The sequence below is a fragment of the Mesocricetus auratus genome, unplaced genomic scaffold (genome assembly GCF_017639785.1).
Source record: "Mesocricetus auratus isolate SY011 unplaced genomic scaffold, BCM_Maur_2.0 Super-Scaffold_100013, whole genome shotgun sequence".
Classification (NCBI taxonomy): Eukaryota; Metazoa; Chordata; class Mammalia; order Rodentia; family Cricetidae; genus Mesocricetus; species Mesocricetus auratus.
In genome coordinates this window covers 37,826,062-37,848,040 of record NW_024429196.1, presented here as the reverse complement: position 1 = coordinate 37,848,040, position 21,979 = coordinate 37,826,062, and the positions used below count along the sequence as shown (strand labels likewise).

Below are 21,979 nucleotides of genomic sequence, written 5' to 3'. Positions count from 1 at the left end.
ACTGTGCAGTGAACACTAGTTACAGATGAGCACTAACACCCATGGAGCCAGGTGCACGTGGTGCCAGGCCTGAGGTTTCCTAACCCCACACCCTCGGCGTCTGCCATCTGCCTACACAGGGATGGGAGACAGCAAGAGACTGCAAGTTTGTCATGTTATTCCAGCTCGTGTGAAGACTGGAGAAGGGTAACCACCCTGGGCCAGGGGTGGCTTTCCCTAACAGGTGACTCCTGAGCCAACCAAGGAAATGGTGAGACCAAGGAAATGATGGCAGATTAGAGAGCTGACCCAGGAGATGCTGGGGCTGTCTTTGGGGGCCCTCCAGCAGCACTAAGTGGCTTCAGCAACTTTCAGGGCAATCACACAGTACTGAGAATGCTGGCAGTCAAAGCAACTCATTGGTGGGAGGGTATTTCCTCCATAGATGGGCTGCATGTGCTAACGGCAAGCAAGGCACCCAGCCCAGAAGTTGAAAGCACTTGTACATTTCCTTCGCAAATATATTTGAATTGCAAATATAACCAAATGTAATGACTCTGGAGCTCAGGACTGGCTTTGGCCAGAAAGAGCTAAAGACTTGATGTTGTCATAAAGAGGGGAGGAGGTGCCAGGCTGTGGTGGCACGTCCCTTTAATTCGAACACTGGGAAGGCAGGGGTGAGTGGAGTTCTGTGAGTTTGAGGTCAGCCAAGTCTACATAGTGAATGGCAGGCCTGCCAGTGCAACATAGTGAGACTCTGTCTTTAAAAAGTCAGGGGAACAGAAGGAGAGACAGGAAAGAAGCAGGGGAAAGAGGAAAAAGAAAGGAAAAGGAAGGGAAGGGGAGATTGAAGAGTAGTAAAGAATAGGGAAGGGGTAGAAGAGGAAGAGGGAGAGGGAAGAGAAGAGAGGGAGGAGGAGAGAAGGAGGGCGACAGCAGGTGAGAGAGTGTGTGTGTGTGTGTGAGAGAGAGAGAGAGAGAGAGAGAGAGAGAAGATAGATGATAGATAGATAGACAGACAGACAGACAGATGGGTGATAGAGATAAAGAGAGACTAGAAGAGAGGGAGGAAAGAGGCTTCCTTCACAATTGACTATGGCTCCATCTAATCCACTGATTATTTAGCCAAGATGATTAATTCAAGTTGGCTGTGACTTCCAGGGTTGCCTACCCTGCAGCCCCCAGGGAGGCCCACAGGATGCCATCCCACTGAGCTATGGGCCAAGGCCGCCATCCTATACCCTATGTGTAATATTGTAGGATCTACCTACATCCCCTTCATGCAACATTGGAGTCATAACAGGGAGAAAGAACAAGATTTACAAACTAGGAAACTGAGGTCAGGCATCACTAAACTGGCCCTGCAGAACTGGTCAGACACCACAGGGCACGTGTTTCTCAGTGGCTCATTGTTAGATGCAGGACATTTGGGGCCAGCCTTGCTCTCCATGGCTATGTGTCTTTGGGGGACACTTCTAACCTCTCAGAATTCATTCTGTAATCCAGGCTGGCCTTGGACTCAAGCAACCCTCCTATCTTAGCCTTCTGTGTATTAGGAATGCATGTGTGAGCCACCACATGGGTGCTGTGAATCAAACCCTAGTCCTCTACAAAAGCAACAAGTGCTCTTAACCACTGAGCCATCTCTCTGGGACTCACATTAAAATTTTAAAAAGGCTTTTAAGCATATGTGTATTGTCTTCCTGCCTTGAGTTATAACCATCCCGTAGTGTCAGAACTGACCATGGTGCCCAGGGTGCCCCCACCCCCACCCCACACCTGTATCAGCCACTCCTTCAGCTCCCACAGGTCCCATGTGCTCACAGAGATGGTTTTCCCGGTCTAGCATCTGATCCCTTACAGCCTGCTGTTGTGGGGTCAAGGGCCATGGAGACAGAACCCAGACCAGAGCAGCTTCCCATGACTACAATGCCCTTGCTAAGCGGTCACCAGGAGCTGTCCTTATCCAAGCAGAGCAGAGCTGGCTGCTACTGGTTCCAGCCCCTCACGTCCCTGTCCACCTCATGGGGAGGAACAGAGTCCAGCATCTAGTTGTACATTAAAGGACAGCAGGCCAGTCCCTAGGCAAGTGGCGCAGTGGGGAACTACTTCTTGGAAGGCTGCCAGCTCTGGGGCCACAGGAGCAGGCACAGTCTCATCCAGGCTTAGTAGACCTTGTTGGTTACCAACAGGCAGCACTACAGTAGCTAGGCGCAGACCTAGGCACATGGTGCGCTAGGCCAGTTCTGTCCTCTGGGAGCTGGATGTCGTTGGCGGGAGGAGGCCTCTAACCTGTCAGAGGCTCCTCTAACTACCTATGAGCCAGGAGAACAGAAGAGTAAAGTAAGGGCATAAAGGAAACACCGTGACAAATTTCATTCTAAGACCTGAAAAATAACTGGTTGTAACTGGGCAAGGTGGTGTAATCCTAGTACTTGAGGTGGAGGTGGGAGAATCAGGAGTTCAAGGTCATCTTTGGGGCTACATAGTGAGGCCCTGCCTCAACAAAACAAAGAACCAGCGCAAACAGTGTGGCAGTGCGTACCTGCCACCCCAGCACTTGGAAGCTGAGCGCCGGGCATCATGAGTTCTAGGACTGCCTGAGCTACACAGGGAGATCTGAAAAAAGATCTTTAGTTAGTTTTCTTGCTTGTTCTACTTTGCTGTTGTTATTTCATTCTATGCCTGACCTTTCTGACAGCCTGGGGCACTGTTGGTTCACCACTAGTCTGCCCTATCAGACAACTCTGCTACTGCTCTCTTCAAACCCCTTCCTGTCTTCCTTGTGTGTGTGTGTGTGTGTGTGTGTGTGTGTGTGTGTGTGTGTGTGTGTGTGTGTGAGTGAATGTACTCACACTCATATGAAGGCCATGCGTATATGCAGGTCAGAGGCTAATGAAAGGTATCATCCTCAATTGCCCTGCACCTGTTTTGAGACAGCCTCCCACGGAACCTGAAGATCATCTATTAGGCTAGGCTGGCTGGTCTGTAAGCGCCTAGGATCCACCTGTCTCCAACTCCACAGCTCTGTGATTACTACCATGCTGGCCTTTTTACACGGGTGCCTGGGATCAAACTCAGGTCCTCAAGCTGGTATGGCAAGTTGTTCATGGACTGAGCTACCTCTCCAGTCCCCCCATTCTTCATCCATTCACACTGCTTCCTGCTTGAAGCTTCCCTGCCTCTCACTCCAACCTGGGACACCCAGCCCTGAAGCTGAGACTTATGGTGCCAGTCCTCAAGTGACTGCCCGTGTCACAGCCATTGTGTCCCTGAGTGATGTCTTCGTTAGGGTTTCATTGCCGTGAAGGAATACCATATACCACGGCAATCTTATGAAGGAAAACATTTAATTGGGATGGCTTGCTTATAGTTCAGAGGTGTAGTTCATTGTCATCATGGTGGAGAGCATGGCAGCGTGCAGGCAGACACGGTGCTGGAGAAGGAGTTCTACATTCTGACTCACAGGCAACAGGAAGTGGTCTGAGACACTGGACAGTATCTTGAGCATATAGGAGACCTCAAAGCCTGCTTCCTCAGTGACACAATAAGAATACTCCAACAAAGCCACACCTCCCCAATAGTCCCACTCCCTTTGTAGGCCATTTTCTTTCAAACTACCACAAGTGGCCTTTCCAGATCAGAGGTCCAGATAGGAGGAACACAGACCTAGATCCACTAATACAATAGCTCAAAGCTCTCAGTCTCCCTACTGAAGTGTGCACATTCCACTGTGACTCTCCTAATAACCTGTAGTGTCAGGAGGAAAATTGTTTTCCATTTTTCCTTTATAGCTCCTTTATAGTTTTCCATAATGTAAAAGAGATCAACAAGTGGAAAATGAAGAAGTGCCCTGTTGATTCACCATCCCAGACCCATGGAAGCCTCCTAGAGAACTGAGTAAACTTCATTGCCTCTAAAATCAAGGAGTGTATAGGAACCTCTGGGGTTGGGGACCACTCAGTGTGGGGAGTTACTTAGGAAAAGTATACAAGTAGGGCTGAGATTTGCTGGCCGAATTAAGTGGGACCCTCCTCTGATGAGACTTCTCCCAGTGACTTAGTCACCTCTCCTTTCCATTGATGGTCTCACTGATGGGACTTTGTTTCTAGACCCTGTCTGAAGTTTGCTTGATATTCCTTATTCCATGAGTTGTACCTAGGTGATAATCTGCTGCACCCGGGATCCTGTACTGTGGGCACAACACTATAGACACACATATCCAGGGTCCATCATTTTCATAGATGCTGAGGTTCACTGGAGTGGAGAGTTGGGGTTCTCACAGGCTTGCAGCAAACCAGAGTCATCTAGTTCTTGTTCCTCCCATGTGTGTCCCACTGTTTCCAGAGGTTTCTTTACTCAGCACAGGGGCACAGCAAGCTGCCTCTTGCTCTCTACATAGTGAGGGACTCTTGCTTGATCCTTAGAGGTAATGTCCCAGCAACCAAGCCATGGTGAGGTGGCACCCCATTTTAAAGATCACCACTGAAGCTACAGGGTGATTTTTGTATTCTTTTTTTTCCTAGTTCCTGAGACAGAGCATCACAAGTCCAGTCAGTCTGGTCTCAAACTTGCTATGCCTGTGGGCTGGGAGGTCACTCTCCTTCAAAAGCACAAAGCCATCACTGTGCTCTGTACCAGATGAAAATGCAAATGGTGTCCTGGGCGTGACCAGTCCCTGGGCCCCAGAGCTGGCCTGCACTTGTTTTTTCCTTGAGGTGGCCTTGTTTTCTCTTTCAGAGGGCTAAGCTATGAGGGCTCTTTCAACTGTAATATGTGAGTATGTGAGCATGGCCACAAGCTGGCTTATGAATATCAACTGTAATATGTGAGCATGGCCATAGGCTGCCTTTGAGTATCATCAGCCCAAGGGCTGTGACACTCAACACTGCCCAAGGTAACCGGAGATGCCCTGAAAGCTTAGGGATCAGAACTGAAGGCAAAGTAAAGTAAAGCTCACTGAAGTTCCTCTCACTTAACAGCATGGGGATGCATACCTGTGATTCCAGCCCTTCAGAGGCTGAGGCCGGAGGGTTGTGCTTTTGTAGGCCAAACTATGCTCTCTCTTGCAATCCTAGCATTCAGGAAGTTAAGGCAGGAGGTCTGCCCTGAGCTTGAGGACAGCCTGGGCTGTTTAGTAGTGAGTTTCACACCATCTCATAGGAATCCTTTTGCCTTAGCCTCCAGAGAACTGGCATTGTAGGCATGAACCTGCAGGCCGCATATCCCTGCAGTCTCTCTCCCAGAAGGCACATAGGCTGGACCAGGCCATGTGCCATAGAGCTTGCCTATTTACCTTTGAAAACCTGTAAGGATGATGGCATTCCCTTTGTCTTACGGATTTAAAGCCTGTCCCACCATGCAATCTATGATGCTCTAACTCTCCTGGTATCCTGAGCGCTAAAGGGCCCATCTCTCTTCCTTCAGGACCCTCTTACGCTATTCATGGAAGCTATCTGTCCTACTCTGTCCCATCTGAGGGTCTCATTGTGACTCCCTATGGCCATGTTCTTATAACTCCCCTAATACAGATCCTATAAAGGGAAATGTTGTCTCAGGGTCCTTTTCTAAAATGCCTTTTATATTTTATTGAATGGGGTCTACCTGGAGGAGCTAGGTCCGTGGGGGTGGCCTTTGGAGGTGCTAACTCATCTCTAGTTCCTTCCTGTTCATCTCTCTGCTTCACACCTGCCATGAGGTGAAGAATCCGCCCCACCACACAGTGCTGCCACTGCACACTCTCACTCAAGTGCTTAGGACAAGAAACAATGAGCTGGAGCCCCTGTAATGGGCAGAATAAGTCCTTGCACCTTCAAGTTGCTCTGAAGGTGTTTCAGTCATAGCTGCACCAAAAGGAACTAATATGGCTGTGTTCAGCAGCACAGAAACCTAGACACATGGCTGCAAGATAAAGAGAATGGCACTTCTCAGTCTCCCTGCCAACTTCCCATTTCTGCTCTTTCACCTCTGGCTTTCTTGGTGTGAGACTATTGGGAGCTGTGACAAGCACCATGACCAAAGGCAACTCGGGGAAGAAAGGGCTTATTTCATCATACACTTCCAGGTCACGGTCCATTATTGAGGGAATTCAGGACTAGAATTCAAGGAAGGAGCTTGAATGGAAAAGGACAGAGGAACACTGCTTGCTGGCTGCTGCTCTCTGGATTGCTTCCAGGCTCATGTTCAGCTAGCTTCCTGATACAGCCTAGGCCCTTCTATTTCAGGACAGAACCACCTAAAGTGAGTGGGCCCTCTTACATCAAGTATCACTGAAGGCAATCACTCACAGACAATGCCACAGGCCATTCTGATCTGAGAGTTCCCTCCTCCCCAGGTAACTCTAGTTTGTGTCAAGTTGACAGCAGAAACTAATACAGGACTCAAAAGGTATTTCTCTACTTGGAGGATTCTGGCACAGTTCCCTGGAAATGGATACTGGCTCTCTCAGATTCCTCATGAAAGTAGGTTGAAGAAACACTAGCTATGATGATATGGATGGCTCTGATTACTGTGGTGTTGTGATGACTGTGATGGCTATGACAATACTGGTGACTTTGATGCCTGTAGTGGCTGACTATGATGGCTATGATGTTGGTAATTACCATGATGACTGTGATGGCTATGATGGCTCTGATGGCTGTGATGGCTATGATGGTTGTGATGGCTATGACAACTGGTGGTTATGATGACTGTGATGGCTATGATGGCTGTGATGACTGTGATGACTGTGATGACTATGATGGCTGTGATGACTGTGATGACTGTGATGACTATGATGGCTATGATGGCTGTAATGGCTATGATGGTTTTGATGGCTATGATGACTGTGATGGTTGTGATGACTGTGATGACTGTGATGGCTGTGATGACTGTGATGACTGTGATGGCTATGATGGTTGTGATGGCTATGATGACTGTGATGGCTGTTATAGTTGTGATGGCTATGATGATTGTTATGGCTATGATGGATGATTATGATGATGGGATATGTTGGTGATGACTTTGATGACTTTGAAGGCTATGATGATGATATTGGCTGTGATGAATGTAGCATGATAAAAGACCCAGAGACTGAGCAGGGTGGTGGTGAAGCACACCTTTAATCTCAGCACAAGGGAGGCAGAGGTAGGTGGATCTCTGTGAGTTCAAGGCCAGCCTGGTCTACAGAGTGAGTTCCAGAACAGCCTCCAAAGCCACAAAGAAACCCTGTATCGAAAACTCCCACCCCCAAAAAGGACTCAGAAACTGATACTGGGGTTCAAGCTTCAAGCTGAAGACCAGAGAAGCAAAGCAGCCTGCCACTAGCTCTTACCTCTAGCTCAGGTTGCAAGGGCTGATCCACGAACTTTTCACCAAGCCCCAGACTGCTGCCTCTCCTCAGCATGGCTGGAGAGAATCCTGAGACTGAGCCTACTGAAGACGCTGCTCCCTCTTTAGTGCTGGGATTAAAGGCATGTGATACCAAGTGCTCATCTCATCTTTGTGTGAGCTGTTTCTCTTAGCACTGGACCAGTTTTGTGTAGTCAGTGTGGCCTTGAACTAACAGAGATCCATCTACCTCTTAATTCTGAGTACTGGGATTGAAGGTGTGTACTTGGCTTTCTATGTGGATAACTTTGCTTTCTGAATCCTCAGGCAAGCTTTAATAAATCATAAATAATATATCTCCATGGGTGAGATATTGACTACACTGTTGGCAATGATGACTGTGATGACTACAATGATGGTGATGTCTCTGATGACTGAGATGACAGTGAAGGCTATGATGATGGTAATGGTTAGGATGACAGTATTGACTATGGTGAAGACTATGATGATCATCGTTACTATGATGACAGTGTTTGCTCTGATGATAGTGATGATCAAGGGTTGTGCTTCTGTGATGAGTGATAGGAGGTGAGTGGATGGCATCCAGCCATGAAAATGTGCCCTCCTACTAGTGGCACAAAAGGGCAAATACTCACAGGCTATGACCCTCATGAGGATTCCCCTTGATAAGGGACCTGATAGAGAGAAAGGGAGGGCTGGGGTTGTGGCTCAAAGTTAGAGCACTTTCCTAGTACTCACCAGACCTTGGGTTTCATCCAAAGCACATAAAATAAAAGGAAATGGAGATTACACAATGTGCCTTAAAGTGAGGAGTCACTAACACCTTCCCTAGCTTTAGGACCATCTACATATCAAGGACTCTAACTTCTGCTTTTTTTCCTTGCCACATTGTAGGCATGTTTCTATCTGTTTGATGTAATCATACTTTTCCATTTGTTTTTTTCTATTTTTTTTACAGGATCAACTAGTGATAGGCATCTTAATACTTAATAAAAGCAACCATCTGTGTTAGTTACTTTTCTAGCTGCTGTGGAAAAATACCTAAATAAAACAATTTAAGGAGGGGTTTGCTTTGGCACACAGTTTGAGGATCTAGACTATTATTGTGGAAAAGGCATGGCAGAAGGCATATAAAACATTTGGCCACATTGCACCCGTAGTCAAGAAGTAGATGAAATGGTAGTTTTCAGCTTGTTTTCTCCCTTTTATACAGCCTATGCTCCAGATGATAGAGTGGTGCCATCCACATTTAGGATGAGTATTCCCAGCTCGGTTAACTCAGTTTAGTACCTTTTTCACATACACACCCAGAAGTGTGTTGCTTAAGTAACTGTAGATCCTATCAAGTCGACAACTAATATTAAGCATCACCCCATGCCTAGCTATTGTTGGCATTCTTTTGAACATGTGGTGTAGATGGATTGTTCCCCTCTCGGTTCATTCTTCCTTCATCTGTAATAGCAGAAGTATGACTTTCAGAACTGTACAATGTGGTGATATATTATTTATGATTTATTAAAGCTTGCCTGAGGGTACAGAAAGCAAAGTCAGCTACAGGCTATAGAGATCAGGCAGTGGGTGCGCCACACCTTTAATCCCAGGACTCAGGATTAAGAGGTAGATGGATCTCTGTTAGTTCAAGACCACACTGACTACACAAAATTGATCCAGTCCTAAAAGAAACAGCTCACACAAAGGTGATCTCAGCAGCTGGGATCACATCCTTTTAAACCCAGCACTAGGAAAGTGGAGACAGGAGCAATATGGCTGGGCAGAGAAAGGAATAAAAGGAGGAGGAGACAAGAACTGAGAGCCTTTTGCCTCTGAGGATCAGCCATTTCAGTTGGGAAGAGGTAAGACCTAGTGTCTTGGCTGCTTTGTTTCTCTGATCTTCAGTTTGAAGCTTGAACCCCAATATCTGTCTCTGGGTCTCTTATTTTTCATGTTACAGTACAACACCATACTGTTTATCCTAACTGCTCCCCCAGTTACATCTGCACACAGGCAACTTGGTTTCTTGAGAGCTCAGAACTTACCACCCCTGACACTACCACTATAAAGGTAGTGTGGTGCAGGGTTGGGGATTAACCCAGGCAACTTCATCTGAGACAAGAGAACCTCTGAGCAGCAGCAACGAGGAAGGACAGGGTTTCTGGGTGGATCCGATGGCACTTGTCTCACCTAACCCTTAGTGCCCCTCTGCCCTGAGGGCAACAGCGCAGCCGCACTACCGCGTACAGTAGTTAAGAGTTCCGAGAGAACACTGCGTAGCTAGGTCTAAAAGCAGTGGCTACCAGCACAGGCCGGAGAGAAATTCCAGCCATTTGGTTATTTGCATTTAAAGTTCCGCAGCGTCGCAGAAGCTGGCCAGCTCGTGGTCACAATTTTATTCTTAGAGGCGGGTGACTGCGTGGGTGTATGGGAAAAGGAACTTGCAAAGTGGCTTGGTTTTTAAATAAAAGAGTAAACTGCAAAACCAGGCATCAGCAGAAAACGAGAGGTCAAGAGCGCAAACACGCCCCCAGGCCACACCCCCAATGAAACGCCAGCATCAGACTCCCACTTCTGGAACACGGAGGCTTGTGGGCGCGTATTTTGCGAGTGAGAGAAGGGTTACCCAGGTCAGGCGCACAATCTCTTCCGTTACCAGACGGCGCGAGAAGTCAAAGAGATGCACTCATTTGGGGTGCATGCTATAAGGGGGCGCACAGTGTGGCGGCACGCGATCGCGGATGCTCCCCAGCGCCATCGATGGGGTCTTGCGGCAACACACAGACATCAGACACTAAAGTTCCCCAGTCCCATTCCCAGCGCCAGCCGCGGGATAATGAGGAACGCACGGGTTGGGGCACAGATGTTTCCCTAACCCCAGCCCTGGGGTCCTGAGAGGCGTGTGGACGCATGCGGATCACCCCTAGTCTTGGCGGTGTGAAAGCACAGTCACAAGGGTACTTGGCACGGGAGCGCCGATCCAGCTTCAGCTCTAAGGCCGCTGTCCCCGGGCCGCGCGCGCGCCAGGGACGCGCAGGGCCGGGATGGGCGGGCCGGGTGCGGGCGCGCGCTCCTGGGGGCGCGGCGCTGCCAATCTCAGACAAAGGCCGCCCAGCAGATCATGTGGTGCGGCGGGAGGAAGTGCGGCTTGTTTTCCCGGCTGGGCTCTGGAGCGGCGGGTGCAGCGCGATGCGCGGGTACCCGGGAGCGGACGGCTGCGAGCCCCGATGAAGCCGGAGCCGCCCCAGCCCGATGGAGGCGCCTCCGTGGGAGCCGGTGCGCAATGACTCGCTGCCGCCCACGCTGAGCCCGGCTGTACCGCCGTATGTGAAGCTCGGCCTCACAGCAGTCTACACCGCCTTCTACGCGCTCCTCTTCGTGTTCATCTACGCGCAGCTCTGGCTGGTGCTGCGCTACCGCCACAAGCGGCTCAGCTACCAGAGCGTCTTCCTCTTCCTCTGCCTCTTCTGGGCCTCTCTGCGTACTGTGCTCTTCTCCTTTTACTTCCGAGACTTCGTGGCGGCCAACTCGTTCAGCCCCTTCGTCTTCTGGCTGCTCTACTGCTTCCCCGTGTGTCTGCAATTCTTCACCCTCACGCTCATGAACTTATACTTCACGCAGGTGAGTCCCGAGAGACGCTCACCTGCCTGCTGGGGTCACCCCCCCATCCGCTGGGTGGGGACAGACGCAGGTGGAGAGGGTGGGGGCGAGGCGCGGGTCCTGGGACCATTCTATCCTGGTGTCCTACTCGCAGGTGACCCCACTCTGTTCCTAAAGGTTGGCAGGACCCACCGAGTACCCGGAGTCCTCTGTGCACATCGTATTCCGTGCTGATGCAAGGGGTGCCTGAAGTCTCGTTTCTCCCTTGCTGATCTTTTTTTTTTTTTTTTTTTTTTTTGGTTTTTCGAGACAGGGTTTCTCTGTGGCTTTGGAGGCTGTCCTGGAACTAGCTCTTGTAGACCAGGCTGGCCTCGAACTCACAGAGATCCGCCTGCCTCTGCCTCCCAAGTGCTGGGATTAAAGGCGTGCCCCACCAACGCCCGGCCCTTGCTGATCTTAAGACACCTACCCCCTAGCCTGGAAGGCCATCTGTGTGTTGGCCCCACTTCGGGGCCAGACACGGCCTGTTAAGAGTACTGGTGGGCCGGGCTTGGTTTTGATGAGATGTTTTGAACCTTTGGGATCAGGAGCCCTACTGTACTGTGAGTTGGTAACTCATTCCACAGGATTGCTTCACCAGGGCAGTCTGGTGGCACACCCAGCTCCCCAGCTGCAGGAGGTTTTTTGGCTTGCTTTCTGAGCTCATCGGAGAAGCCCCAAGAAATAAGCCATAAAATTGAACCTGGGCACTTTTTACAGGGTCACCAGCTTCATTTTATGAGGCCTGTAGTTAATAAGCTGAAGGACTGCACGAGGCTCCCGTGGCCGTGTCTTTACTTAATGAAAGGACAGTGATTGCAGGAGGCTTTACAAATACCAAGTCAAGTAGTTCACAAAGGCATACTGACACTGCGACATTATCCTTGCCTTCTCCAGTTCCCATTAGCTTTCCAGGCACTAAAATGTCCATTTTCACTAGTACTATGCCCGGGGATGGGAGGGTGTGGGGAGCAAGCTCTAACTGTGTCACCTGATGGGGCAATCGAAGTATCTTCTCATTGGCCAGAGGCCGGTGCAAGCAGGCATCTGTGCCTTTGAACGTATCTCTGTTTTTCAAAAGAAAATGTTTTGATGAAAACAACAGTATCAGTGTCAGTGGTCTGGCTACCTAGAGGCAGAATTGCCCTTGTATAGTAGAAACCGCTGACTGAAAATGTGGAAGGAATATTTTTGACTAACAAATACCAGATATGTTGGTGCACACCTGAAATCCTAGCACTTGTTGAGTGGAGGCAGGAGGATCAGGAGTTCTAGGCCAGCCTTAGCTACATAGCAAGTTTGGGGCCAAACTGAGGTATATGAGACACTGTAGGAAGTTGAAAGGAAACTAAAGGAGAAAAGAGGAAAGATACCAGACATGTTAGGTGTGGTGGTTCAGACCTGTAATCTTAGAACTTGGGTAGCTAAATCAGGAAGATTGCTATGAATTCCAGGGTAGCCCAGCATGGGGCTCTGCACTCCCATCAGATGTCATATTTAGTGGAGCATATATTGGTATTTAATAATATATGTATTGCTGGGCGTTGGTGGCGCACGCCTTTAATCCCAGCACTCGGGAGGCAGAGGTAGGCGGATCTCTGTGAGTTCGAGACCAGCCTGGACTACCAAGCGAGTTCCAGGACAGCCTCCAAAGCCACAGAGAAACCCTGTCTCGAAAAACCAAAAAAAAAAAAAATATGTATTGAGTCTCTGCTTGGAGCCTTCTTAGTGCTCCTGTGGCTCAGCATATTTTTCAGTCCAGGGGTAATGGGCGTGGCTTGTCTGAGTACTGTCTTTAAACCCCAAAAACCAGTCCAGGCCATCAGTTTCATGACACACAGGCTTTGTAATTGGATAAAAGTGGGGTGGTTCCTGCAAGCTGCAAATGGAAGGTAAAGTGGTGTCACCTGGAAATCCGTGTCTCAGATGGAGATCTTCTCTCTGGTCCCTTTTGAGTATGCTGCCCTGGCTCTCTGGCAGTCACATGCCAGGCCTGCTCTTAGAGCAGGATTAGGGGCCGGCCGGCACATTTTCTGCACCATCTGCTGGTTGTTGAGTAAATGCTGAGCAAGGGGAAAAGTGACCAGGCACACAGAGCCACTGGTCAGGAGGCCCCAAGCCACTCATTTCCTTTATGTCTGTCCCCCAGGTGGGAGGACACACATGGTAGCAAGGGACATTTTGTCTGAGGACTCAAGGTAGCTGGCAGGAGAAGGTGACATCACAGTAGCATCCTGACAAGAATTCTGGTCCTTCTGCAGAGTTAGGAAGCTGGCTCTTGGACTCCAGACTGCTGTGCCTTCGCTTGTTCTGTTCCGTGGGATTCTTAGTCACTAGTGCTGGAGATGTGTCTCTCCAAGGATCACTCTCTGCCTGAGCTCATCTCAGACCATGTAAATCCAAGTAAGAAGTATATGCTGGCTGGTCCCTGTGCTGCATGGTCTCAGCATCTCAGAGGTAGAGACAGGAGGATTGCTGAAAGTTTGAGACCAGCCTAGACTTCAGAGTGAGACTTCTCTCAATGCCTCCTGAAAATACTCAAATCCGTTTGCGGTGATAAGATATGTACATGCACACTTGTCAGTCTTGACTTAAGGGACTGAAAAGAGCGAGGGCCAGGAGACTTGCACAGTGCAATACCTACATCCCCAGGAATGGGGGTTCTGAGGCAGGAGACTGGATAGAAGAGAGCTAGAAGGCCCGGGATCAAGGAAAGGATCAAGAAGGGAGTGTGGGGGGAGAGGAAGCTGCCTTCTGTTGTCACATCCGTAGGCACACTCATGCCACTTAGTCTTTCATGTAACCCATCAACTGTTCCTCTTCCCAGACTCCGAAGGAGGAGGCATTGCCACAAAGTCATCGTCCCTTGTAGAATGAGCCCGCCCCTGGAATGCCCCACGGTGTTTTTGTTGAACACAAAGCGGTTTGGAGGAGGGTGTGTCCTTCTCTCTCAGCCTGTTGCTCTCCTTCGAGGGCCTGGCAGGGGAGCAGCACCTTGCCTGGTAGCTCAACCTGTCTGCCCTGGTCCTGCTCTGAGTCCGCCTCTGTGGGTGAGTGCTTTGTCTGCAGGTGGCTTTCAGCCGCCTCCTGGCCCACTTTCTGATTCTTTTGCGTTGAAGCCTTAGAGGTAGTAGGGTCCCTGTACTGCTTAGCCACGTGGACGCTGGACTGGGCACCTACTAGTGTTTTCTGATCCCCCATTTGGGCTCTTTTTCCTTAGTAGACAGGAGTAGTCCCTGCACGCCACTCACATGTGCATGTGCAGAAAATGAGACGGGAGCAGGACCCTGGCAGAGTAAGCTCTTCCAGAACTCTCTTAGCAATGCCCTTCTCTCTGACATTTATACCCATTGAGCCCACACATTCTCAGATCAGCGGGTGCCTGTTGCGACCCTCATGCCAGTAGGCTCATGAGACTGTCCATCTCAGCCTCACCTGACATAGCCAGAACGATGGAGAGGCAGCCAGTGGCTGCCTTGGTCTGCTAATCAGAAGAAAGTTATATGTAGTGTGAATCCCTGGATATTTGAGCTCCGTTTGATAGACCTGTTCCTCTGCTGTCCCCTCAACACTGTTTTTGTTTTGTTTTTTTATCTTTATTTCCTTAGGACAGGCTCTCACCAGGTTGCACAGCAGTAGTCTCCCTTAGGGGCTCACGATGCTGGTGCCTTCCTTCTCAGTCCTGGCCTTTCACCGTCACACAAATAGACTTCAGGACAGAGCCCTGCCGTGGGTCGGTGCCATTGTGTGGATGAGTTCAGTGACCCATACCAGGGTGCATCTGACAGCGTTCACTGTCCTCAGACTCATGCCCCAACCCTGTCCTGTGGCTGTTAGGTGTTCATCCTGCTAGCTGCTCAGCCCTGAGCCCAGCATGAGAGAGCTGGAGCAGGCCAGGGAGCATGAGACGACAGAGCTGGCCAGCACTGTCCCATGCAGCACTCTGCAGCCCCTCCCCGCCAGGATCTGGGGTTTGGCAAAGATCCGGTCTTGTGTCCACTTCCTTCAGCCCTTCCTGGGCACCTTGAATTTCCTTGTGAGGAGGAAGCCACTTCCAGATTGGAAGTCCAAGTGGCCAGGGCTCCTAAGACAGAAAACTACTTGCACCAGCAGCTCAAGTAGTACCTACGGGGGCTGCAGAAGTTCAGGATTCTAGCTCATTCTTCAGCTGAGAGTGACGTCTTTACCTGGGACGGGTGAGTAAAGCTTAGTAGTTTCTTCACCACGATGCCTGTTCCTCAGGCTTCATGTGGAAGATGGTGAGAAAGGAAGGGGTGCGGGGTGCTGGCCAGGACTTCAGGCCTGTGAGCCACATGTGGCCTCTGTTACATATCCCTTTCCCCCTTCTTATGTTTTTAAATGATCCTTTATAAAGGCAAAAAAAAAATCCTTAGCACACAGATTTAAAAAATAGCCTTCAGGATGGACTTGGTCTGGCGACTGTAGTTGGCTGGCCCTGGGGTTAGGACAAACCTGCTGGTTTTCCCACCTTTAGGCTATGGGGTTTGCTGAAGCAAGTCCTACAGGCAAGTCACAAGCAAGCCTTGGCTTTGCTCATCAGAGTATCACTCATTCAGTGCTGAAGTGTTTGCTACCTGTTAGTATAGCTTCAGGAGGGACCACACTTCCAGCATACAGCTAGATCCTTGGGGGCAGAACAACCTGCAGCTTCCATTAAGCAGTCACCCCTTCCTCTTCACGGCAGCCTCGGGCAGCACCCCCATCCTTTCTATCTAGACATTACATACCAAAGGAGTCACACAGCGTGAGACCATCTGTGTCTTTCCTCTCTCAATCTATTGTGTATTTGTTGCTCATTTCACAGTGCTGGGTATTAATTTAGGGCCTCCCATGTGCTATGGAAACACTCCCTTTAAGCTATATTCGCAGTCCTTTTTACATTTTATTTTTAGACAGGGTCTCACTAAGTTACCTGGGCTGTCTTGAACTCACTGTGTTATCTAGGCAGGCTAGCTTGGCTCTCATCTTCCCAAGTAGCTAGGATGACAGGCCTGTACCACTAGGCAAAGCCGCCTTTCTACTTGGAATGAGCCATCCTTTATATGCCTTTCCTTGTTTCTTATATGATGTGGGCTTGTCCTTCCCTCCTGGTTGCTGTCCTTTAAAATCCTACCTAGTAGCTGGGCCTTCTGGCACAGGCCTGTCAACCCTGCTACCAAGAGACTGGGGTGGGAGGGTCAACATTTTAAGGCCTACTTGGGCTGCAGAATGAGTTCAGGGCTAGCCTGGGCAGCTTGTCTTCAAATAAAAATGTCAAGAGGAGGCCAGGCAGTGGTAGTGCACGCCTTTAATTCCAGCACTTGGGAGGCAGATGCAGGTGGATCTCTGTGAGTTCGAGGCCAGCCTGGTCTACAAAAGTGAGTTCCAGGACAGCCTCCAAAGCCACAGAGAAACCCTGTCTCGAAAAACAAACAAACAAACAAACAAAAAATGTCAAGAGGAGGTTGGGTTATAGCTCAGTGGAAGAGCACTTGCTCAAGGCCCAAGTTCCAGCCCCAGTGTGAGAAGGAAAAAAAAAAAAAAGGCCTCAGCCTGGCCGCTTCCCCTTCATAAGTTCTCATAGCAATTCATTCTTTGTAGAACACGAGGAACACCATCCAACAGCACATGACCCACAAGGTCATGGGTTCCTGGGAAAGTCTATAAACCTCCACATTTGCCCTATTTCTGAAGCAGAAAATTACTCTGTAGGGGGAAACCTGTATGTTTTTGGTACTAACTTGTTTTGTAGCTTTTGCATAATTTGCTTTCCAGGAACGAATCCTGTGGTAAGATATAGTGTGTTGCTGGTGCATGCTGGCCAAGTGACACTCCTTTGTGGAACCCTTGGACTTGACTAACTAGTTCCTTCTATGGGAGAAACACATCCTCCCTGGTGCCTGGTTATCTCCTGTGGATCATAGTGGCGGTTGAGCAGCTCTAGCTACTGAACTGAAGCTGTGATTGTGTCTCACAGTGAGAATATGACCATGGTGCCGTCGGCTATGGCCCTGCCTCTCCTGGGACTGAGAAGAGATCCTGTGATAGGGGCTGTCCTCAGTTGTATGCCGAGGCAGGTGGACAGTGCTTCCCCAGTCAGCTTGGGATGGGCAGTAACAGGAGGACAGGGCGGTGTGTAGCTCAGACTGAAGCTGTCCTTAAGGCAGCTAGGTCACCTCTGCCTCTTCATTGGACAGGTGGAAGGAGGGCCAGTGAGGCATGGGTCCTTAAAGGAGGCTGCAGCGATACTTGTGGGCACCCAAGGACAGAGGGTACAGACGCCCTGGGACAGTACCAGATGAACATCTGTGCTACCGCAGTAATGTGACGGGTACTGAGCCTGAGCAGTTCAGCAGCCTGTTCCTGGGACTGAGCAGACTCTGGATCCGGCTCTTAGCAAACAAGAACTGGGAACAGCAGGGGTATCAGTGAGCAGCATTTGGTGTGTCCTTGGGTTCAACTTGAAGCTCTTCCCATAGGAGGATGGCCTTGAACTCACTGTGTAGCTCATGCTGGCTTCAAACTCATAATCTTTCCATCTCAGACTCCCTAAGACTGGAATTACAGACATATACCACCACACCTAGCTTCTAAGTGCCCTTAACCGCACTTAAGAGTGATAGGGGATGATTTTGTCCTGTGGGACCAGTCAGCTCCCCTACATGGACACAGGGATAGGTGTGGGGCTGCAGACCCTCTCTGGTCCCAAAGCTTATCTCTCATCTGGAGGGAAAGGCTAACAGCGAATGCAGAAGCACACTCTCACTTTGCTGTCTTGCACTGGTGTCCTGAGCTGCAGATCCCCTAGAGCGACTCCGAGTTCTCCAGGGAATCCTGTAGGAAAGGCGATACTCTGCATCATCTGACTTCAGGGACCCTGGCCTTCGGGCCTCCTGCTCAGTCAAGTGGGAAGTTCAAGGCCTGTGGACGCACACTTTGACCCAGTGGGATGACGGCTGTGCTGGGAGGCAAGGGAGGAAGGAGAAGACCAGGGCTTGGGGTTTATGTAATTTCCCCAGTATATCAGGAAGTGGGCAGTGCAGCAGGGACATGAGTAGATGCTCATGTGCCACTGAGTCCCTCACCTGTTTGAGTATGAGAGTTCCTTTTATGGTCAAGAAAGCATCCAGGCTCGTGTTTTGGCATTTAGAATCATGATTTGAAGACATGTCTGCTGGTGCCCAATCCTAGGAGCCATATGGGCAGGGCAGGCCTATATAGTACCTATCAAGACACAAGTGCCTGGCTAATCCCTTTACATATTCCACTCACCCAGGCGGTAGAAATGCACCAGGCAGGTGCTGATACCCATCATTTATATGCACACTTGAGCAGTGGTGAGGTCAGGTACCTATCCCAGATGCACAGCCGATAATTGGCGAAGCTGTCGAGGCTCAAGCCTGGATTCAGACCCCTCACTCTTCCGTTAGATGTTCCTCTGCTTGAGGTGGATATGGACAGGTGGCCTTACCATGGTAAAAATGGTATCAGGTGAGGATGCAGGAAAGAGAGCTGTTGTTCTGAGGGTTGTCACGGGGGACACACCAGCTATAGGAGACTGTAGAGGTCTGGACACATTTGTAAGAAATGCAAATCTGTGTGTGACAGTCCCATAGTTTGTTTCTGCATACATACACAAACACAGTAAAAGCATAAGCCTGCCTGGGTCAAAAACACCAGCCTCAGGGAAGGAACCACCCTGGCTGAGAACAGAACCAAGCATTTGTGGCAATTTTATTTATTAAACATGAAGACTTGATTTCTGATCTTTGGCATCCACATTAAAAAAAAAAAAAAAGCAAGGCATACATAGTGACATATGCCTGAAATCCCAGCACAGTGGAGGCAGAGACAGGATCCCTGGAGTTCCCTGGATAACTAACCTAGCTTAATTGGAAATGTCAAATTTAGTGAGAGACACTGTTTAAAAAAAATAAGTTGGACACTGAATTAGGAAGACTTGTGATATTGACCTTTGGGGGCATCTCTCTCTCTCTCTCTCTCTCTCTCTCTCTCTCTCTCTCTCTCTCTCTCTCTCTCTCTCTCTCTCTCTCTCTCTCTCTCTCTCTCTCTCTCTCTCTCCGGAACAGACATACACAGTGTCCCTATTGAAAGTGAGTGGTGGGCATATGAATTACTTACTCTCTGCATGTATATGGAATATTTTAAGAGGCTGGGGATGCTACTCAATGGTAGTGCTCTTGTGTAGCATATGTGAGAACCAAGAAAAAAAAAGATGTATGAGAGTTAGATGTGGTGGTGCATGCCTGTCATCCCAGGTACCCTGGAGGCTGGGCAGGAGGGTCTGGGGTTCATATCCTGTCTGGTCTTGAGAGTAAGTGCAAGGCCAGCCAAAGCACCTTACTGAGACTCTATATCAAAATAAAAATGGAAAAGAGTACAAGGGCTGTGGTAATTCACTGGAAAAAATGCAAGCCTCTCTATTCTTAACATGCCCAGACCAGTTTGCTTACATACATTTAAATCTGTGTGTGCACATCCAGGGGCTTCCCAGGACCTTCAGCCCACATGGCCGGCAGAGGGCAAAGGGATTGTGCTGTGTCTCCTAAGCCTGTCTTTTTCTATAGGAAAACATTTCATGAGTTTGGGTACGGAACTGGGGACTCCCTGTTTTGGAAGGATTTTGAAAGCTTTCTGTAGAAGAATTCTTTTTGGTGGTAGTGGGTGATTTACAAACAGGATCACAATATACAGCCCCAGGCTAGGCTCAAACTTGAAGTGATCCTCCTGCTTCTGTCTTCCAAATGCTGGGATTACAGGCGTGTACCCATGTCCTGAAAACAGTTAAGGAATTCCAATCAAGTATAAGTTAGGAAGCATTGTGGATTCCTTAGTTGGTGCAGGTATGTCTCTGGGGACAGCAGGTTTGCAAAGGACACTGTCACAGATGGAAAGGTAGGTAGAATGGGATATTTCTACCAGGACCAACTATTATCACATTAGTGAAAGTGAATGTCAGTGCCAGCTTGAAATAGTGGTTGAAAATACAGGTTATCGGGAGTTCAAAGGGTGTGAGCCAATCTGTGACATCAACAGCCTGTGATTTATTAGGGAAGAGAGGCAGAGGTCAGCCACTTCTCAAAAGAACTGCGTCATGCGTGGGGTCCTGTCATCTAGCAGGGTGTGGTGAAGGGCCCCGGCTCCTGAGGGGTAGTGAAGAAGTCAGTTCTGGAAACATGCGGGGTCCCACCATGTAGGACCAGCACATTTCTATCTGTCAGCTGTAGCCTCTTAAGACTGAAACTCAGATGTCCAGCTAAGTGACTGAGTGCCATCTAAGCCCAGTGTGAAACCCTGCTCAGTTCTGCTAGGACAGACCAGACACTGATAAGACTTCATTGCTGTCTTTTCTGTTCCTTCCCTTTCCTCTTATTGGAGATAGAACCCAAGTCCCTTTGGATGTGAGGCAAGCATGCTATCATTTTTTTTTCCTGTTCATTTTCAGCCAGGTCTTCACTTAGTTGACCAGGCTGGCCCTGGACTCTAACTCTGTAGCCCAGGCAGACCTTGAACTTGGATCTTCTCTCAGCCTCCTAAGTGGTCTGCATCAGTGCCCAGCTCCTGGTAGATCTTAAGGAAGCTGAGGAACTGGGTGTGGCGGTGTGGACCTGAGAGACAGAGGCAGGAGGATTGAACCTTTCGGGCTAGCCTGTGATATGATACCCCCTCCACACAATGATACCAAAGGCTGATGAAGTGAAGTTAAAACTAAAAGGAATTTGCAGGCCCCTTTGCTCTTCTTAGAAAAGGGACGAGGTGACAGGCCTATGGAGTCTCTAATGACACTGGTGTCCTCCCCCTCCTTCAGGTCACTCCTGCTGCCTCCCTCTACCCACTCTGGGGGAATCCCCTAAGAGCCCTGGTCCCAGGGTTGGGAGGGGAAGGAGGAAATGCCCAGTTCCTGATCCAGCTTCTCGGGAGTGTCCGTGAGCCTGTCATAGTCAGTGTTCTACTGCTGTGAAGAGACACATGACCAAGGCAACTCTTACTTAAAAAACATTTAATTGGGGCTGGTTTACAGCTTCAGAAGTTAGCCCATTATCATCATGGCAAGAAGCATGACAGCACACTGGAGAGCAAGGTGCTGGGGAATGTAGCTAAGAATTCTACATCCTGATCCTCTGGCAGCAAGGAGGGAGAGGGAGAGGGAGAGAGGGAGAGGGAGAGGGAGAGAAAGAGGGAACACCTACAAAGTCTACCCCCAACCTAACAAGGCCACACCTCCTAATCCTTCTAATTCCTTTAAAACAGTTGTACTCCCTGGTGAATGAATAAGCATTCAAATATATGAATTTATGGGGCCACTCTTTTTTTTTGCAAAATAATTTTTATTACATTTTTTACTATTTAAAACAATTTTTAATTTGGAATGTATTTTGATCATTCTTCCACTCCTCCAAGTCCTTCTCCTTCTAGATCCTTTCTCCATCTCTACCCAACCAACTTTTAAGTTCTTTCTCAAAAAACACTCAGTAAAGCAACAAAACCAAGAAAGCAAAATAAAACACCACCTAAAAAGAAACGAAACACCAAACTGCAACCAAATAAAAGCATGCAAAAAACTGTGGAGTCTATTATACGTTGGTCAACTACTCTTGAACCTGAGGCCTGTCCTGGAGTGGTTGGTATGCCCAATGTTGTCACTCCATTAAGAAAACTGATTTTCCCTCTCATAGCAGGTACAAGTGACAGCTTAGCTGTTAACCTTTATGCTAGTGGCTAGGTATTCATTCATTCACTCAAAATATAACAAAGTAAAATATAATAAAACAAAAAACTGTCAAAAACAAAAACTATCACATCAAAGCTGATGGTACAGACCAACAGAAAAAAAATGAGCCCAAGAGGAGGCATAAGAATCAGGGACCCAGTTGTTTGCACACTCAGGAATCCCATAAAAACACTAAACTAGAAGCCATAATATATACCCAGAGGACCTGGTGCAGACCCATGAAGGCCCTGTGCTTGCTAATCAGACTGAGTTCACACGATCTTCGATCGTGTTGATTGAAAGGGCCTT

The 21,979-nt window shown here is 49.0% G+C and overlaps 1 protein-coding gene across 2 annotated transcripts in view; it reads left to right on the top strand.

Annotated features, from left to right (window-relative positions):
* The first annotated feature begins 10,449 nt into the window (after positions 1-10,449).
* Positions 10,450-21,979, top strand: part of Gpr137b (G protein-coupled receptor 137B) — a 34,687-nt gene continuing 23,157 nt past the window's right edge. Inside the window, exon 1 of one of the 2 annotated variants that reach the window (XM_013114651.3) lies at positions 10,450-10,920. In XM_013114651.3, coding sequence (XP_012970105.1) covers positions 10,552-10,920 — 369 coding nt within the window. In that variant the 5' untranslated portion in view covers positions 10,450-10,551. The remainder of the gene's footprint in view (positions 10,921-21,979) is intronic. The other variant, XM_005071789.4, reaches the window with a different exon arrangement.